The sequence below is a fragment of the Chinchilla lanigera genome, unplaced genomic scaffold (genome assembly GCF_000276665.1).
Source record: "Chinchilla lanigera isolate Chin_1 unplaced genomic scaffold, ChiLan1.0 scaffold00099, whole genome shotgun sequence".
NCBI lineage: Eukaryota > Metazoa > Chordata > Mammalia > Rodentia > Chinchillidae > Chinchilla > Chinchilla lanigera.
In genome coordinates, this window is record NW_004955500.1 from 382080 (window position 1) to 402559 (window position 20480).

General features: G+C 37.3%; 1 protein-coding gene across 5 annotated transcripts in view; it reads left to right on the forward strand.

The window, feature by feature from the left end:
- Window positions 1–20480, forward strand: part of Cntn1 (contactin 1) — a 385843-nt gene that overhangs the window by 227376 nt on the left and 137987 nt on the right. For all 5 annotated transcript variants that reach the window (XM_005406569.2, XM_005406565.2, XM_005406566.2 and 2 more), the window contains 5 exons: window positions 43–180; window positions 2084–2116; window positions 12211–12343; window positions 15641–15813; window positions 18237–18332. In XM_005406569.2, coding sequence (XP_005406626.1) covers window positions 126–180; window positions 2084–2116; window positions 12211–12343; window positions 15641–15813; window positions 18237–18332 — 490 coding nt within the window. In that variant the 5' untranslated portion in view covers window positions 43–125. The remainder of the gene's footprint in view (window positions 1–42; window positions 181–2083; window positions 2117–12210; window positions 12344–15640; window positions 15814–18236; window positions 18333–20480) is intronic.

The window sequence follows — 20480 nt, forward strand, 5'->3', positions numbered from 1 at the left end:
CCCCTCCCTTCCCTTCCTCTCTCTTCTCTTTTTGTGATGCAGGTGTTTAATATCATCCAACTGCCATAAAGCTAAAGCTTTAAAAAAAAAATTTGAACTGAGCTGCTTCTAAACAGAAGACGAAAATGTGGTTGCTGGTCAGTCATCTCGTGATGGTATCATTCGCAAGCTGTCTAGCAGGTAAGAAACATCTTTCTCTGTTCTCCGTAAGTGTGTCAGCGTGATCAGTACATTTTCCCTTTCATTGGGTCTGTTTTGTGATGTTACAATTCATGATTTCTTTTGACATTTGAGTCATAAAAGTAAGCAGATTTTGTATGTTAATATTTGTTCTAATTTTAAAAATTTTTACTTTCAGTTAAAAACTCATGTAAAAGTGTGTGGGTGAATGTTTAAAATTTGGATGGGGAGATATCCCTGATGTTAACCTTTGTGGGGGAGTCAATTCAGCTTAATGTAATTTAATGTGGAGTTGGAAAAAATATGCCACAGCTCACTACCATATAGCATTTTCACTATCCAGATAACTAGGCTAAAGTAACCTCAGTAAGGAATAGTAACATGTGATAAAAGAAAGAAATTAAGAAGTAATGGAATTCAAACACATGTTACGTTTGTTCTTCAAATATTTATTTATTGGCAAGTTAATACATGTATAATTTTTAATTTTAAAGGGAATAAAAAACAATAACAAAATCACAACAACAAAGAGAAAAACAAAACAACACATGAACAATAAAAACAATACAGGAATTCAAAACAAAATGGTAGGGATTAACAGTCGTTGTTATATTACATACTGTTATCTTCAACAAAGTGGCTCAGATTGCCAGATGTAAGAATGCAAAGCTAATCAAACAATTAAAGGGAATAAAGAGTAATAAAGAGCATTAGAAATGATACAGAGCTTCGCTAAGCAAAATGGTAAGAATTCAGCAATGGTTGTTATATTGCATATTGTTGTCTTCAAATCAGTTGTTCAGATTACCAGATATAAGCATGCAAAATTGCTCAAGAAAAAAAATTTAAACATTAACTGTTCCTTTCATTAAACCATTAGACAGCAGTACAATTATCCCAGCTATCCTTGTAAATACATCTATTGATATATATAAACGAATATATTTTTAACTTTTGCCATGTTTAACATTGGACTCACAAAATTCTTGAAAATTAACAACTATATGTTAAGAGCACTATGACTGGTTCCAACATATTATTCAATCCTACAAATCTTTTAAAAGTTTAGTAAATCTTAGGGAAACCATGTTTAAAATAACATGCAATGTGGTAGGCATAAGAAAAGTAATCAAATAGTTGGGAGAGCCTTTTAGTTTAGGACAAATATATTTCAAAGGGATTATATGTCTTTCAAAGAGAAATATCAGCCAGTCAGAGATAATTCCTTTGAGGGAAGGTAGATTATATTTTTATTTGAACATAGCGTGCCTTCTAATAATCAATTTTTCTAAGACCTTAATCAGGGGCCTTAACCAAATAAGTGCTTGTTAAACTGCTGTCTCACCTGGGGATACATGTCTCACCTTTGTACATCATTCTCTGCTGACCATTTTATGATGAACCTCAGAGATATTCTATTGAACTTCTTATTTATTTTCAGCAAAATAAAAAATAGTATTTTATTTTGGATAGTAAATTTTATTTTGTTAAGTCAAGTATCCAAAACAGGATGCTTTCACTAGTACTTAAATTTTATCAACATCCATAAATATATATATATATTTACCCATAATTATTACATATACATTAAAAATATGAATTATATATATAATATAAGCATAATAATGAGAAGCTTTGGCTGAGTTATTGTGATGACATCTTATTTTTATGAATGAGATGAAACAAAAAATACATTGTTATTAACACAAATTCATAATAATTTGTTGACTGAAAACTTTAGGACTCCATCAATGAAATATAGATATCTGTGCAGATGTGACGATAGTTCAGCCTTAACAGTGAGGGGTCAGTCCTACCATACTGACTAGGTTCTCATTTGAGAAATGTGTGAAACAACTCAAAGACTTGATTTAAGACCAAATTTTTTTTCTTTTATTTTTAGAGTTTACCTGGCATAGAAGATATGGTCATGGGGGTAAGTAGCTGAAAGGGTGCATCTTTAAAATATCTGATTATATTTTATGTTCTGCTTTAAGCTATTGCCTCTGTAAACTTGAAGGCAAATAATTAATGTTAGATCACTCAGAAATGTTGTGAGTTTTTTTTTTTTTTGAGATCACAAGACAATTTGTTTGATTACTAAAGTGGGATTATGGTCAGTGGAAAATACTCAATGTGATCTGTGTATTCCCTTCGTGCTTTTGATTTTTTTGTTTGTTTGTTTGTTTGTTTGTTTTTGTTTTGTTTTTGTTTTGTTGTTTTGTTTTTTTCCGGTACTGGGAACCGAACTCACGACCTTGCGTTTGCCAGGCAGGCGCTTTGCCGCTGAGCTAAATCCCCAGCCCCTCCCTTCGTGCTTTGTAACAATGCTATTCAGTACATTTTGAAGCAATATCATAAATAATGTGACTACCTAACTTATTTTTAGAAGCTTCTTTTCTTGCTACAAGAAAGAGAACTAAAGTTGATTAAATTGGAACCATAAGATTCAGTTCAACTAGGAACATATAGATGTTGCAAAATTTATTATTTCATATGCATTAACTGTAATGAACAATTGTGCTGATTGATTACTGAAATATTCTTGCAGAAACTCAGGCAGAATGGTGTACTGAAAAAACCAATACAGAATCTAGCATAAGACCAGCTAATATTTGTATCTTTAGCCTAGTACTCAGCAAGTGATCTTGTGATTTTTGTATAAATTTTCAACTTCTAGGAGGCTCAGCTTTTCAATATATAAAAAAATCACAAGATTGTTTTTTTTTTTTTTTTTTTTTTTTGGTTTTTCTCCGGTACCAGGAAGATTGTTTTGAGGACTAAAAAAAGAATGCCATGAAAGCTTAAAGCATAGTGAATGATATAATATGTGCTCAATGAACATAGTGAAACTGGTAACGTAAAAACCACCACATGATGGAAGGAGAATGGAAACTCAGGTAGAATGCTAAGCAATGAATGCTACAACTTACACCTTAAGAGTATCCAGGCCTGACAGAGAAGAACTTCCCCATGAGGAAGTAAAGCTTAGGATATTCTTAGCGCAAATTCCATCAAAGCCATTTTTGTTCCAACATTGTGGGTCAACACACATAAGCTGTATAAAGATCAGTAAATTATTTTCCTCGACTTGAAGACCCTTAGCACATGGTAGGAAATAAAACAAGTAAATAACATTTTTCTAAGAAAATTTATCATGGCTGTTTAAGAATTATTTGAAGAACTAAGACATATTTAATAATGGTAATAGTAAGAAAGAGAATCATGAAGTATTTTAAATGTTAAAGTGAAATTCTCTATAGAGGATATCAGAAATTTTATTAAAAAGGACTTTATTGTCAAATAAATTTGAGAAAATCTGGCACATCAAAATTTAATAATTTCTTATTGATGTTAAGTAGTTAGCATACACATGTATAGTAAATATAACATGTGTTAGTGTCCTAGGACTGTCATGATAAAATACCACAAACTAAGTGACTAAGAACAGACCCTCACTGGCTCACAGTTCTGGAAGACAGAAGTCCAGAATCAAGGTGTGAGCGGAGCTGTGCTCCCTGTGGAAGCTACACAGAACGTCTCCTCCCGCTTCTAGCAGGCCCACGTGTTCCTTGGCTTGTGGCAGCAAAGTTCCTATGTCTGCCTCTAACTCCATGTGATGTTCTTTCTGGATGCCTTCACATGGTCTTCTCTCTGAGAATGTCTACCTCCATATTTTAATTTCTCCAGTTATAAGAATACTATTAGGGCCTACCCCATGGTCTCAGTTTAACTTGATTACTTCTATAAACACCCTATTTCTAAATAAGATTGGATATAAATAGAATATACTGGGAGTTAGGCCTTTAATGTATAGGGTTTTCCCTTTCTGTCTCTGTCTTTCTGTCTCTGTCTCTATCTCTATCTCTGTCTCTGTTCCTTCCTTTCTTTTTGTGGTAGGGAGAAGAAAATTCAACCTACCTTAAGTAAAAAGTATCGTGAGTTTCCAAGAAGAGTTATAGGACATCCAGGTGTTCCCTGAGCTCACTTGACCTCCCTGCAGACAGTCACTCATGTTTTGTTTTGTTTTTGGTTTTTCTCCGGTACCGGGAACCGAACTCACGACTTCGCGCTTGCCAGGCAGGCGCTTTTGCCGCTGAGCTAAATCCCCAACCCAGACAGTCACTCATGAATGACCCCACTCTTTACCCACCCACACACAAATGCAAATCCTCAGAAGCTCATTATTGCCGAATTTAAATCTATGACTACCATCTTCAGGCGGATTCCCGGCACTGTCCAGCAAACACATGCCGCTCCTCCAGCACATTCCTTCCCTCACTCTCCTTGGTCACATCCTGGGGCACCTCTCTCCTCAATCCTCCGAATACTTACTTGTTGGGTCTTCCTTCCAGGTGATGATTTTGCTTCCTGTTCCCCAGGGACATTAGAAATGGTCAGACAAGAACTCCACAAGATGTGGTAGGGTGCTATCACATCAGCTGTCGCCCTGCTCCAGTACCCGTATGCGCAGCCCGCTTGTCTTTCATAAATGCTGTTACCATTCTATTGAAGTTCATTGCTATCACTATTGTCACTTTTCAGCTCATTATCAGTTTTTCCCTTTGTGCTGGATTATTGCTGTCAACGTGTAACATTCTGCAGTTTCTCTCACCAGTGATACCATTGTTAATACTATGGCAACTCTCAGGCTTCCTAATTGCCTTGCTCCCCGCAGGGCTGTAGTCCCAGCATCACATACGGACACAGCAGCACCGTATCGGGGAAGCGGGTGTGTTCCTTTTTTCTTGTATCCATCTCTTTTTAAGCATTAGATCTTCTCCAGAAACTTCACAATAGCTGTCCAGAGTGGGTCACATGTTCACATCCAAACCCATCACTGGCAGACGCAATGGAATTAATGCTGGTTAACTTTTACCTTGAGTACTGGAGGGAGGAGCTGATTCTCAACCAAACTTGAGCTTTGTCGTGGTGCTGAAGGGGAGAATAGGCCCTGGGCCTCCCAAGCCCTCAACCAAGAAAGTCTACCACAGCACTTTGGTGATGCAAAATTGGAATATTTTATTATAATGAGAGTTCTATTCAATATATCATCTTACACAGTTAATTATTTTGAACTCTTATAGCAATCTTAGTAACCCAGCTGACAAGTTTTTAAATAAAACATATGTATTAAAAATAGAAACAATTTAAATTTAAAAAGTAAAGTATACTGACACTTAAAACATCACAGACATCAAAATGTAGTCTACTCTATGTCTTTAAAACGTCTCCTGTTTTGTGATAGATTTTGTGACATCAGTATTATGTCCTTTGAGATAAGAGGATGAACATAACTGAGTTGTATGAAGTCAACTTGTAATTTTCATATATTTAGTAACTACATTAGTTGAGAGTAAATATATATTTAAGGTGTCTTCCTCTTCACAGTCTACTCTTACTTTTCTAGCAAAAAACACAAAAACCAGGCTGCTGCTACTTCAGAACAAACTTTTGTTTGTGCAAATCCCAAAATAAAATAAGTATGTTTCTATTTCCTTTATATATCAGTGATAAAACATATAAAGGAAGTAATTACAAGACAAGTATAAGTACTTATAAGAATTTAAAATGAAGTAATCACTGCTTTATACTCTACACAGAGTTATGATATCACATTATAATTTACAGAGCTAATATTTTAAAAAATATTTCATTGCTTTACTAGAGGGAGGGCAGAGAGGAAATTTCCTGTACTAGTACAGCATCTACCATGCAAATTTCCTGACTATTTCTTCTGTAAGACTCATATTGGTTACTTATTATTATTCTCAGTGCATTTTCCTATCTCTATATTTAAGTGATATGTACAACATTTCGTGACTTATCTTTATCCTGTGATATAATTACTCATAGCCTCGTTAATCAAAATAGCACAGAGGCAGTCCAATCTCACAGCGGACCCAGCAGCAGGAGCACAGCACATACAAGGGCGTAATCAGATATGAAGCAGTGGTGGAATCCGGTGCCCTACCACGTGTGTGAAGCTCACTGTGTGGACATTTCAGAAATGTACCATAGGTCCAGGAAGTGGCTATCAAGACATGTGACAGGCACTCCTTGGCAGATAAAGCCAAGCAAAGGAGAATTTAGCTTTCTTAACCTTTGTACTAACTTGACCCTAGTCTTTGTTTGGGTAGGTAGATTTCAGTACATTTTTGAGATAATTCATCATGTTGCATTTTTAGTTACAGTAAAATAACCACAGTTTTACCTAGTACCCAGGACCACAAAGGAAGGGGCATAAGGATGTTTAATGCCCCAGCCTTAAATATCTTTACTTATTAATGAGTATGAAATGGTTGGGAATATAGACAAGGAGCTGTACTGTCTTGAAGATGTACGTCTGAAACAAATACTCGCTCATTTAGAGAGTTTATCGTGTTTCAGGAGTGTTTACACACTCCCCACCCATAATGATAGGAATATTGTAAATATTATAAAAATTCTAGTATTAGATCTTCTTCAAATTTTGTTGCCATTGCCTTTTTCTACTAGATACTTAAGACTCTTCTTACAACATGCGTATGTAAAATTTTGTCTAATAACCGACAGAGTGAGACGACACATTTCACAATGAGAAAAGAACGTTGTTTCAACATGGGTATAGAATGAATTTTACAACTCTCAAGCACAAATTGTAATTTTAGGGGGCTGGGGATTTAGCTCAGTGGCACAGCGCCTGCCTGGCAAGCGTGAGGTCATGAGTTCGATTCCCAGTACTGGAAAAAAAAAATTGTAATTTTACTTTCAACTTCCAGACACTGCAAGATTACAGAGGAGGATCTCTACACAATGCAGGGGGAAGCAATTGTACCCCAGATCACACTGGCTGATTACCTTCATTATGAACTGAAAACTGTACTGAAAGAAAAGCAGTGACTTTTGACTGTTGTCCATATTTGTAAATGTTATGAAATGTGCCTGCATAATTTTTTTCTGCTTAATCTTTTCAATCAAATTTTTAAAATGAATTTACTTCTCCAGTAGGTCTATGATAGTTACATTATGTGGCGAGGAAATAGAGTTTGCTTTAAGAACAGATTGAAAGAAAATGTGATATATATAAAGTGCTATATTTTTAACTAGCTTGAGAAGTTATCTGTAACTGTGATCCATTTTAGGAAAAGCTATCCAGTAAGAAAGGGGAATAGATTTTTCAAATAATCTCAGTTTCATTCTTAAACATAATTCCTATTGGTTTTTTGTACCATTAAATTTCATGATTCTTCTAAGGCATCATAATTACCAGCTAAGTCTTCCTATAGTTGTAGGAAAAAGCAATAAATAGCACAGTTTCTTGTAGGATAAGTACAATGATGGAATTGATAGATCCTTTTCTGATCCTTGTGCTGTATTATCCTGGAAAGTTTTTTCCCCTGAAACTAAACATGCTGGTTGAATTAATAGAGCAGTAACCTCAGGAAGAGTATTCCTGGAGGTGATGCAATTCCTATTCAAAGTCTCATTCTGAGCATAGCAAAGCCATACAAATGCTTGTTTGGGGTAATTTGTCTTTGAAGAGCCTGTGAATGTTCCCCAAAGAAAATAATTACAGCAACTGATAAACCACCAAGTGAAACCCATTGTTTTATTCAGGCTTCCAAGTTTTAGGAAACCAAGAAACAGCTGCAGGTGTTTTAACTGCTTATTAATACACATTAAATAGGCAGATGAATGAACATAAACACACAAAGCAATTATTTTTAAATTGGGTAGTGCACTCTCAGATGTGACTGGCCAAGTTGAATTATAATAACCCTTTTACGGATTTTAGGCTTGTAACTATAAATAGACTAGTCAGAACTTTTCTTACAGTCATAAATTAGCAGAGGTCTCTTGTAGTAAGAATCAAAAGAGAAAAAACCCGTTTACTCCTGTGAAAGCAAAGATGGTTTGAAGAGAGGAAATAGGCTGACTATTTATCTTATTGGCATCGCCAGCTATACAAGCTTCTCGTTGTCTTCATGGGCATAGTTGTTGATGGCTACAGCTGATTCCCACAGGTAGCTGTTCCCTCTAAAGGGACAGAATGTTAAAGGTAATTTCAACTATTTTATTTCCAGGGGGTATTCATCTTTTTCCTGATCAATACTTGACAGTTTAAAATAACTTAAGGGCTTAGTTCATATTCTCCTTAGACCTTTAAGGATACATGTTTGAAAATGTTTTCCATCCCGCTCTCCTATCTGGTTGGCACAGCCCAGGGATCTCGAATAGGGACTTCCTGCTCCAGTGGGAACCAGCTGTTCCCCTTGCTGTCTCTGTTCCAGTTTTAAAGTTAACAGTGTGATATTCAGCTCCCAATGTAACAGCAGCCTGACATGCCCCTTGTTTCTCACTAGGACAATGTTTGACCTTAGAACAACATCAATTCGTAGGTCTGAGTAAGTCCCCTGAACACCTCAATCTACTCATCAAGTTGGTCTGAACATTTTCCCAGGTCTTGTTTGACCTGTGTGAGGTTGCTGAAGGCAAAGCACACATGGAGTACCAAACTCTCCACTCACCTCCTGGAGGGGATATTGCCCTTGAAGAACTTGAGCAAAATCAGAGGTGGATACAGCCCAGCAGATGCTTCAGTTGGGATTGGCTTTGAAGTCTTGTCCTTCTGGTACAGAGGATAAGGAACTTCAGGCTCAGTGATGGTATCTGCATCAGACTGTAGCTTAAGGAGCAGAAGTGTCTGGTTTTCAGGAGACATGTCTACACTTCAAACACAAGTCAGGATTGTCTTTTAATGCAAAGGAAGTCTGAACGTAAGGTACCTCCTAACATTTTCCCTCTCTCTGACACTATAACACTAGCTGTAAAATAGTATTATAATCAATACTTTGTTCTACATTCCACTTTGCCTCCCGGGGCTAGGCAGACCATGCACCGGTGCAGCAAATATTAAATAGCTCTTCCTACGAGTGTGAGGGTTGAATACCAGGTCAGAAGTGTTTAGTATTTTGCACTGGGAATACAATTACATGATGGGGCTTTAACTTCTATAGCCCTGTACCTGTTAAGATGTGTTAAAATTGTATGAAGACATATACAGTCACTACTATATTTCCCATGATTAAATGAGACACATTTAGTTATGTAAAAGTTTTTCCAATTTGTTGTTTATGAAATGTAACTTGGTCCAAAGGAAATCTCCTAAACCTGAAGACCTGAGATACTCTTCAAAGTATCTTTCACAGAACAGGAGCTTTGGTTTTTGATAAAATTCAGCTTGCCCATTTTTTTTTCATTCATGAATTAAAGTTTCAGTATTGTATCTAAAAGCACATTGCTATAAAGTCTACCTCCTAGTCTATCAAACTGAAGTTTCCAAGGTGACCATCTTAAATCCTCAGGCTAGCATTTCTGTAAGACACAGAAATCCAGTCATTGTATATCAGTAGTCTTCTATTTATTGCCTTATAAATATAACTGCATCATCTCTCCATTTTCCCTTAAATATCATGATCTGGGTTATTGGTGGTAATAATACTGACATTGTCCACATGGTTATTACATCAAAACAAGGCACTTAGAATATACTGATGAGCCTTACATTCCCATGAACAATGTATAATTTTGCTTTACTAACTACTTATATATTAGGGGTCTTACATAATAGTTTGAAATAATTCACACTGAAATCACTGTTTTTCAAGGAATAGAATGGGAATAGAAGTCATCTTGCCTTCAAGATGAGATTCTAAGTATACTGATAAACAGGCGATTTTCTGCTTGTCTTTTTGAGCACTTTCATGTGCTTTGGGAAAAATAACAGGATCTTCCATTTGGTAGGTGTTACTAACTTGCTCCAGTCAGAAAAGTTGTGCAATTGCGAAAGACTCAGGGAAGCATGTGTGAAGTTGCCCAAGTGGGAAGAGAAATAGCATATGACTTTTGTCAGTGCTAAGCACAAAGTCATTTCTTTGAGGGATGGAAAATCCCAGGCCCTGTATCTGAAATGAAAGTCTCTCATCATTAAGGATTTGATTTCATTTCTCATTTTCCCTTGTGTGCTGTTACTTCCTGACTGGCCAAAAAATGAAGGGCAGCATCGGTCAAATACTTAGAAGTGAGGCAGAAAGCATTACCTGTATTTCTGTTTATCACATCCGCAAAAAGGATGTAGAACAAGAGACAGCTCAGATCAGGACTTTGCGAATCATTAGCAGAGAGATGCTCTTAATACCAGGTATTCATGGTGTCACGTACGGCCAAGGTAGACCAAGTAAGAGGATCCTGAGTATATATGTCCCTGTTTTTCCTTTTAAGTATAGAAGCAATGAGATACACGTGATTTGCATAAAATGACAGCTTGAAAAGTGGATTACTGTAATTAAATCTTAATTAAATGAGTGATTTACCTCCTACCTGAAATAGCATGGTAGTTGTGAAACGAGGCAGAGTTCGATACCTCAGTTCACGTGGATACCTGAATTGAAAGGCAATTTCAGCATTACAATGAAAAATAAGGCAGCTCCCTTGAAGTACTTTGGATTAACTTAGAAAATAGTTCATAGTAGAGGAAACCAGCTTAAGGACCCTGTTAATCACCTATGTATACAACAAATATGTACTAAGAGCTCTAAACAGCACAAGGTTAATAGAAACCAAAGTTATAAGAATAAAAAGAACTTGGTTTCTGGCTTCTAAAAGTTCTGTTGTTATCCTAAGAGTTGATATACATCAAAATATAAATTAAGATTTGAAAAGGTTGGCAAATTCTTGAGACCACTTGGAAAATCAGTACTGATTGCTAATTATAAACCGGATACAATACTATCTCTCCCATGCATGATCTTAAAATAATTCTGACAAAACCTTTTCTATTATCCCCCATTCTATAAAAGGTCTTGCTAAGACTTACAGAGATTCAATAATTTGTCCAAAGGCACACTGAGAAATGGTAATAAGGCAGAACTTAGAAAAGTTGAAACAGAGCACTCGTCTTCAAGGTTGATCTTAGAGAAGATAAAAAGCCAGTGTGCCATTTGCCATAAACGTTCTTAAAATATGAACTAGAGGTGTAAACCATGCCTTGACTCTGGTAGAGAGTTCAGGGGCTTCATGTAAGAATATTCCTCCTTTCTAGCCACACAGATCATTATTAATTCATCGGGAGCATATGGCTCTTAGCTGTGCTATGTAAATGCTGCCGCGTTGGTGACCCATGACTGATTCCCTTTTCTGCACCCTGCTGCGTGATGTTCTTCTTTCCCAAGAGGATGCACCATTAGGACAACTCCTTCCCAGCATGAGAGTGTTTGTGAAGAGGTCCAAACCACTTCTTTACATCTCGTGCTTACTTACATTGATTATAAATTGTCCTAGATTAGATGTTGCTGAGTACTAATGCTGTTTACATGTTCAGGAAAAAAATAAATGGACTCAGGAAGGAAACTGACTTCCCCAGTATTTCTAGAAATTCATTTGTTTATTCATTTTCATGTTGTAACATCTTTAAGTGCCTACGCATTACAGACACATGGGCAGCTAGCTAGGAGACTGGTATGCAGAGATTAGAGGCATAGCAATCTGTCTGGAGCATGGGCAATCCAGTAGGACAGAAAGTTGCATGGAGAGTCACTGCAGGTGTGTAAAGTACTATAAATATTGGAGTTCAGGGCAAACAAAACAGAATTAACTTCAGCCAGGAGAGTGAGATGGGGCTTCTCGAAGGAACTAACTCACTCCAGGGCTGGGTTGTAAGGGGCCATTGAAATTTTGATGGGAAAAGAAAAGTAGGGCAGTGATTCTACGAAGAAGAAAAGCATATGTAAAAGCCAGAGGCATGAAATCATGGCTCATCTGAGGAGCTGTAAGAAGATAAAGTTGGCATCACTTGATACTACTAGGGAACTGACGAGAGTTGGGCAGAATATAATTTTGAATAAAAGAACTAAGTGTTTCCATGAGGACCACAGAGGCAATACCTTAGTTTGGAATTAGAATGGGGATTCTGTGTTTCCCATTTTTTTCAATGTATTCACATCTTCTTTGACCTTGATATAATATAATATAATTGTATTTTTTTCACAGTGTCTGAGGAAGACAAAGGATTTGGACCAATTTTTGAAGAGCAACCAATCAATACCATTTACCCAGAAGAGTCACTAGAAGGGAAAGTTTCGCTGAATTGCAGGGCACGAGCCAGCCCTTTCCCAGTTTACAAGTAATGCACCTCACTGTTTTATTCAGAACACATCCTTCCTACAGAGACCGTGGACAGTGACACAAACACGGGTGGATAGACTGTTGAGAAGCATTGTCTATACCCAGTACATAGAAGCTTTTCTAAAATATACGTAAATAAGTCATTCGTTATTTCCTGCACAGATAATGCTAGTGGCATTTGACATCATTCACTTAAAATTTATCTAGTGGACGTGATGCTATTAAGCATCCCAAGGGTTATATGAAAAACATACATAATTTAACCACACAGGTTTGGGGATAAAATTTTTTGTGTATGATCCTGAATAATTCTTATCTACAAATGATAGATAATATTTCCATATTAACCACATCTAAAAATCTTGCATAGGTAATTCTAGAAAACATTACCTTTTTCAATAATCTCAAATCCATAACTACACAACACAATATGTTTTGGTATGTCTCTACCTATTGAAGAATCTATATAAATTTATTTATTTTCCTTTTCCTGGGCTACCCATACATGCTGTCAAAAGTAATTATATAAAAAACTGTAATGAGTTTTCCTGCTTCTGCTGCCTCAGAAAAGTATACTGTTCCTATTCTGACCCAAAGAGTGAGAGTGAAAACTCACCAAATGCCACTGGATTTCAATTTCAGTTGTAAAACAGTCCCATGAGGACAAAGCAAGTCAGTGATGGGGACACTGGAGACTCCGGTAGGTTAATGTCACCTGATTCAACCCAAGGTTGTCATTTAACAAGGTTAATTTTAGTACATTTTCCCTAGATAGATACATAAATAGATAGATAAATAAATTTCTCTTGTTACAAAAAGTTGATATTAAAGATAATATCCCCGACCTAATTTTATTTGTAGTCATTTTCTCTTGCCTCTAGCTATAATTACAAAATAATTCTTAAAAGAAAATATGAATTTAGACACAAAATCACTATCCCCTTGTAATTGTTTTTGTTTCAATTTCATGCATGGACGTGCACTATACATTGTGATTAACACATTTGTCCTGAAAATATTTAATGGGCTAGGTTTATTGCCACCCTTCAGGCATATATAAGCGGAATCTAGGGACATAGTCATGAACATGGACTAGTACAGGTGATAGGGCCTGCCAAGGTCTAATCCGAGGTAATTCTGCAAGAGAAACTGCATTCTCAATAAATAAGTAGTCTTGCTTGAGTTAGTAAGTCACAAAATCCACGACTAAAACACAAGTTGGACGACTCCAAAGAAGCATGTAACATTTCCAGGATTTATCTATGTAGATGGGTTGATAGAATCCCAAAAGTTACCTCAGTGATAGTTACTCTGTGAAGGTCTGTCCTTGACATTTCAAGGAACCTTAGAAAATTCTCTTCCAGGCTTGAATGGAGATAACAAACCCAGGGGCTGTTCTTGGGCAGATTTCCAGAAACACATCCCAGTCAAGGCTATGCGTCTTATTGCCCCTTTTCCCACTTGGCAGAGACACTAAGGAGAAAACTTTGCCAGCAGATGTATCCCCAGCTCCATCCCACACATTGTGCCCACACTGAAATCCTCAGGTTGAGCTGACCTCATCATCCACACGTGAACACAGAGAGCTAGAAGGGATGCTGAAACCTGTTAGGAAGGCAACCAGCGTTCAGAAAGAGCAAAAAAAAAAGGAAAGTAATTATCTCAGGGTGCAGCTAGTCTGACAGAAAAGAGAACTTGAAGTTTTAAAAATTTACTTAGTATTCAGAGCAAGCCATATTAACCTTGGTAATCATGCAACTTGTCACTCACACTGTACTTTTATATTTGTAGCGTGTTCCGAGATGATGTGTTATTCATGGCGACATCTTGAGAGGCCAGAGGTACAGGAGTGAGCTCTGCCTCCCACTCAGCACCCTGAGGCTCCCATGAGCTTGTCCCCATCCCCAAAGCAGCAGGCACTCCATGGAAACTATTTAAAGCAGCGCGAAAAGGATTGCAACATTAGCATGTGTTTCTGAAAATAGGCCCGTGAGCTCCCCAGACGAGACATAGTCATCATTGTACGATATCACAGGCAGAATTAGATGCAGAGGAGGAAATTAATACAAAGAATTGGGAGTCAATATAATTGGAAGAAAAGTCTCAATAATTATAGCTGTTCAACAAAACAATAAGGGACAGCATTGGTAGCTTCCGCTGGGGACAATACTGCCACCAGCTAAGGTGAAGAGCAAGATTTTTTCATTGGGCTAAAGTGGGTAGTTTATAAAATACAAAAGCCTTGTTTTCTATGCTCGCTTTTAAAATTACCTGGTGTACTGTAAAGATTTTAAGTAAAAATGTCCTAATAACTTTTGCCTAAAAGTATTCTAAGAGTATGAGGCTTCCTTAGCACAACCTTTTCCCTACTCAGAAATGTTTCCAGAAGTGAGTGCATGGCCATGGGCTACTGCTTAACTACTTGAACCCTTTGACCATGACTCTTATGATTTCCTCAGGATGGAGAGGCTTAGGGATAAACCCTGATACAGAATCACGTGATTATTCAGGTAGTCATCTTAGTGGAAAACTGTTTTCCGTATGTGTTTTTCTCGTCTCACCAAAAAATCTAGTTCCCTTTTTCTAGTTCAATGGTCTGATTATATGTAACATGTCTCACCTACATGGTGAGTAGGGAACAATTCTTTTGCCAAAAATAATCCCTAAATAATCAGAAAAGGCACAACTGGTCCCCAGCTGTAGGATGAGGAAAATCTGGCTTTACTACTTTATCTGTAGCTAGGAATGAAAAGACCCAGTAGAGTTTTATCATTTTCCAATGGTGTGATCGCCCTCTAGTGGTACAAATGTGCCAATTACTAAGGGGAACCCTGATTTCCATTTGCTTCGTTGAAAAAATTACTTTGCTATTTGGAATCAAATATTGATTTTTTAATTCCATTACGCTGGTATTATGATTTTAATATTTTATACAACATATCTGTACATGTGTGAAAATATAAGTACGTAGATGGTTATCAATCATAACTCCTGTTTATCCACTAAGAAATCAATTCGTGGAGTAAAACTCAACAAAATTTTTTGGCATTTGGTGAGTCTCATTTGAAAAGAGGAAAATAAGTCATGCAATTTAACATTTATCTTTCTGTAGCTTAACTAAATTGTACATCATGGTCCCAAATACTCAGGATTATAGGATGGGAAGAAAAACCACTGAGTCATATTCTTAATCATCTGTCGTCACATGCTGCGCACCCAAGTTATTCTAAATGAGGTTTCTTCCGGCACGGTTGCCAGGCCTCCACCTGGGCCATGACGTGTCTCTTCCTCATAGGTGGAGAATGAATAATGGGGATGTGGATCTAACCAGTGATCGATACAGCATGGTAGGCGGCAACCTCGTTATCAACAACCCTGACAAGCAGAAGGACGCTGGAATATACTACTGTTTGGCATCAAATAACTACGGGATGGTCAGGAGCACGGAAGCGACGCTAAGCTTTGGATGTAAGTAACTGTAACATGAAAAGGGGAAGTTTATTTACACGAAGTTAAAATAAAGCGTTTTCATTATTGATAAAATTCTACGAGAACTAAAAGGCTGATTCTGTGGTGATTTACTCTTTTGGTTTGTTTCTTCTATTAAAATATCTCTACTGAAAGAAAAAAAACCTCCACTTACTTTTCCCAGTAAAAAGTGCCCCTCCCCCGCCTTACCCTTCTAACAAAAGCGCTGAATGCTGCTTGTGTGTTTGTGGAGAAAGGCGCACCCCGCTCCTCACACAGAGGGCAGGTTGCTGCTGCCGGTGAGGCAGGTCAGACACATGTGGAAGTTTTAAATTAAAAAGCAGGAATTCTGTTGTAGCATCCAAGGTAGATATCAGTGAGTGCTTTGCTACGCGTTCAGTAAGAAGAAGAATCTAGAAGGAAGTGTAGTTGGAAGAAGGCACTGTAGATAGGGTGGATCTTTCAAGATGAGTGGAATTAAGGGGGCCATAGAGAAAAAATTTCCAGAGAACATGAGGTCATGCAGGACAGCTTGAATGCATTTGAAACAGTGAAAGATACTGTTGTGAAATAAATTTATGCCATGTGTTGAGGGGTCTTGAATGACTGTGAAGGCTAGCATCTGTACAACTACTAACCCACATCCTCGCGGTGAGAGCAATCCAAAGAGGGTCAAAATAGCTCTTAGGGGAAAAAGCCATCTCACATACTACAACACCATGGTTTGTGGTTCTCCAAAGCTCATCGGTACTTAACAGTGTCTTATTCTGCAGAGTTTAGTATCTCTGAGTGGGAATAAACCACATTATACTTTGAGTAATTTAATTATTTTAAGTTAATTTAAGTGAAAATTTTCACCTTGTGGGAACCAACAATTAAAACAAATTGAGAAATATTTTGCTGAGCTAAGAGTAAATAGGTTCTGCAAGAAAATTTACACTTTGAGAGACGAGGTAGAGCAGATGATCTCCAGTTTATGATTTCATGTCCACATTTATATCAGCATTTACATCTTTGGCAATATGGATTATAAGATACAAATGATTTTTTAAGAAATCCTCCATGGTAATTATCACCAGGCAAGAGAAGAACAGGGCCAGAAGGAACAATAAGGTTAAATTAGTATGATGAAATTAATGTCAATAATCACAACTGACCTTGAGGAAAGTATTCATAGATTCTATTACACTGGAGGAAAGAAGTGTATTTTCCAAGAAAAGTCTTGTCAAATGAGGAAAAAAATCTGTTCTTAATAAAAATGGATTGGGAACAAGAAAAGTCAATTTCAAAGATGGAAACAAGAGTTTAAATGGTTGTTGTACCACACACAGCGGCTATGACAGCGTGAGGTTATCTGGGTAGAAATTTCAAGTAAGCAGTTGAGGGTAGAGATGGTGTTCACATGAAACATCAGGACTAGAAATGTTGATGCAGATGCCTCTGCAAAAAGGATAATGATTGACATAGATGATTTTCAGAGGTAAGCAATATATTGAGGGAAGTGAAAATTAGATATTAAAATTTGGGTGCGGATGACAGATAAAGAACAGGAAGAAAGGCAGTATTAGGTGAATCTCAGTAAAACAAATGAAGATTCAAAGATCAAAATTCCAAGCAAAATGTGAATTCTAAGTACGTAGCAAAGAGGAAAGGTTTTTGGCTTATTCCAGACCAGAGAACTAGAGTTAGGTTATCTGTCTGCTCTCTGAGGGTGGAAGGCTCTGCTGACATCTTGACTACATGCGAAGGGACCAAGGAAATCCATTCCTAGGGGAAAGGGAAGCAGCGCTTCCCTTGAGCATCTTTCCTGAGCCCGATCTTGGTGCTTAGCACGTTAAACTGACATTCAGTCACATCCACTGTGTTCTCCAAACTGTAGCAGACAGGGAGATGCACGTAGCTATGGAAATACTAAAAGTACTATGTACGCTGAAAAAAACAGTAAAGGAAATCAGAACGGAAGCAAACCCAGAACTTGAGAAGCAGCAAGAGGTTGGTCCCTTTTATATTCTCAAGCTAAGGTCCTGCCTTTCAGCTGAACACCTTCCCCAAGTCCTCCCACAGGAAGGGAAATTTCCTTCAAATGAGCCCGCTCTTCTAAGTCTTCCTCTTTATTCATGGTCTGTGTTAGCTCTCTGGTTTTGTCCGATCCCAGTATATTTCCCTGAGATTCTCCCTCAGTGTAGAACAAAAGTTTGTAGGTTGAGAGAACCCTTGTGCAGGCTGTAACACACCCACGGGTTTGCTATGGGGTAGAACTCTGCAAGAGTATGTGCGAATCTCAGTGTGTGCAAACCACGTTCACCAAACCAGTGGCCAGGCACATACCTCAAAAGTGAGTGAGTCAAAGGTAAAAACTAACAATTGTCTCTCTTTGTGTTGATCAGGGAATAAATAATTTTCCATTTTATCCCTGTAATTAGATCTTGATCCTTTTCCACCCGAGGAACGTCCTGAAGTCAGAGTGAAAGAGGGGAAAGGAATGGTGCTGCTCTGTGACCCTCCTTACCATTTTCCAGGTAAACTTTCTCGTGGCGGTGAGCACCTACGAAAGGAGAGGAGCCAGTTTCCACTTTTCCAGTAATATGATGCATTATTAACTTACCAAATACTCACAGAATATTGCTAATTAAATGGAACTTTATACTTGCAGAGCTGAAATACAGCACCTACCGGTGCTTATACACACTGCCTTGCTAGGCTCATTAATCACTTGGTCCTAATCCCAAGGGTACTTTACTATTTCAGTTTATAAATTACACACACACACATACACACATACACACACACATATATATGTTCAATTATATCTCCATTAAATGACATTTTTATAAACTTTTTGAAATAGGGTAGCACCATGGAATGATGTATAATCAAATCACTTTTCTTAACTAGTTCTACAGTGTGCTGTGAATTATAACTAAATACTAGAAAGAAACATAGACATAATAAATGATTAATTTCTTTAGGAGCAACAATTGCCAAACATAACAATCAATTTTAGAAAAGAGGCAAAATTCAGTGCCATCTATTATGAGATTCAAATTTATATAGATATATATATATATACGTTTTTCTTCCATAATTTGGTATGGTTAAAATAAAATCCACTGAAATATTAAGTAAAGGACAAATGCTTCATAAAATTATTTTGCATGTTCTATTTATCAAAAAAGTCTTTGAAATAATATATAACACTTTTTACCATTGAAAAATAATGTCTTCTACTCTTATAGTTCCAGTATTATATCATAAATTTGACTTCAAACACCTTCAAAGAGAATACAACATAACAGCCCATTATAAATAGCTTTTGTGTAATATATTACTCTGATACATATAGATGTACATATACACACATATATATTTATATTTTCACACAAAATTATATATATAAATAAATTATGGTTATTTATAAATAAAATATTGATAATTTTCTCTGTAGAAGAAGAAAGGTAAATACAGGAGAAGCATATGGACTTTAAAATGTAACAACCTTGCAGTGAGAGCGAAAGGTCTTTTGAAGAACTGCTAAAGCTATCAGTGAAATCCCGCCCTTCTTCATTGCATTCCCACAAACAAGGCATTAACCATAGACTGTCAGTGGCTGCACTGACCTCATGGGGGATGGGATGGACTTCATGTCTTACTCTTTGACTTAGCAATCTCTTGCGTGTACTTTCTATGTGCCAGGAGCTGTTTATGCCATAGGAATTCTTCAGCAGAGTAAAATAAGAAAAGCTGCCAGCACTTGGGACCTCCTGCTGGGACAGACAGACACAGACAGACAATAAGATTAACAGGGGAAAGGTAGAGCATGGTAGGTGTTGGTAGACAATGTCCAGGAGAAAAAACAGAAAGCAGCGAAAGACAGGGGGGAAATGTGGAAGGATTAGTTGGACTTTCAGGATAAACCTCGCTGAGAAAGGATCTTTGCATGAATGCCTGGAGGAAATGAGTGAGCTAAGAATACAAATGTCTGAGAGAGAACATGCCAGGCTGGAGAGGCAGCAAGAGCAAAGCCCTGCAGTATAGGTAGAGGTAAGCAAGAGGCCAGCTGACTGTAAGAGTGGATAAGGAAGAGGACAGTAAAAATGCAGTGGGAAGCTACAGGAGCCATGTTAGGGAGGACCTTTGTAGTTCATAGAAATGACTTTGGCTTTTACCTGCAGTGAGATTTGCACTGGAGGGCTTTGAACAGCGGAGTCACATGACGTGGCTCAAGTTATAAAACCATGGCTTTAAAAAAGGACTCAGGAGAGGACAGAAGTGGGAGCATGAGATCAGTTTGGAGGTATGGTGATGATGTAGGAGTCTGTAATGGACCAGATGCTTAGCAGTGGCGAGATATTTATGGATATGGCTATATTCTCGATTAATAAAATACATTAAATTCTATATTTTGTCATATATATATATACATGATATATAAAGGCATGTATATTTTAGTCAAATTCTTGCTATATTTTGAAGAAGAATCCAGGACTTGCTGGTAAACTGTACGTGAGATAGAAGAGCAACACAGTAGCCAGGGAGTCCCAGTGGTCAAAGATAGCATCAAAATTCTTGCCACGCATTGCTAAACTAATGAAACCACCATCACTGAAGCAGAAGGAATAGGTGTGGACGTCTTAAATGCAGAGTAGCTATTAAACTTCTAAATGGAA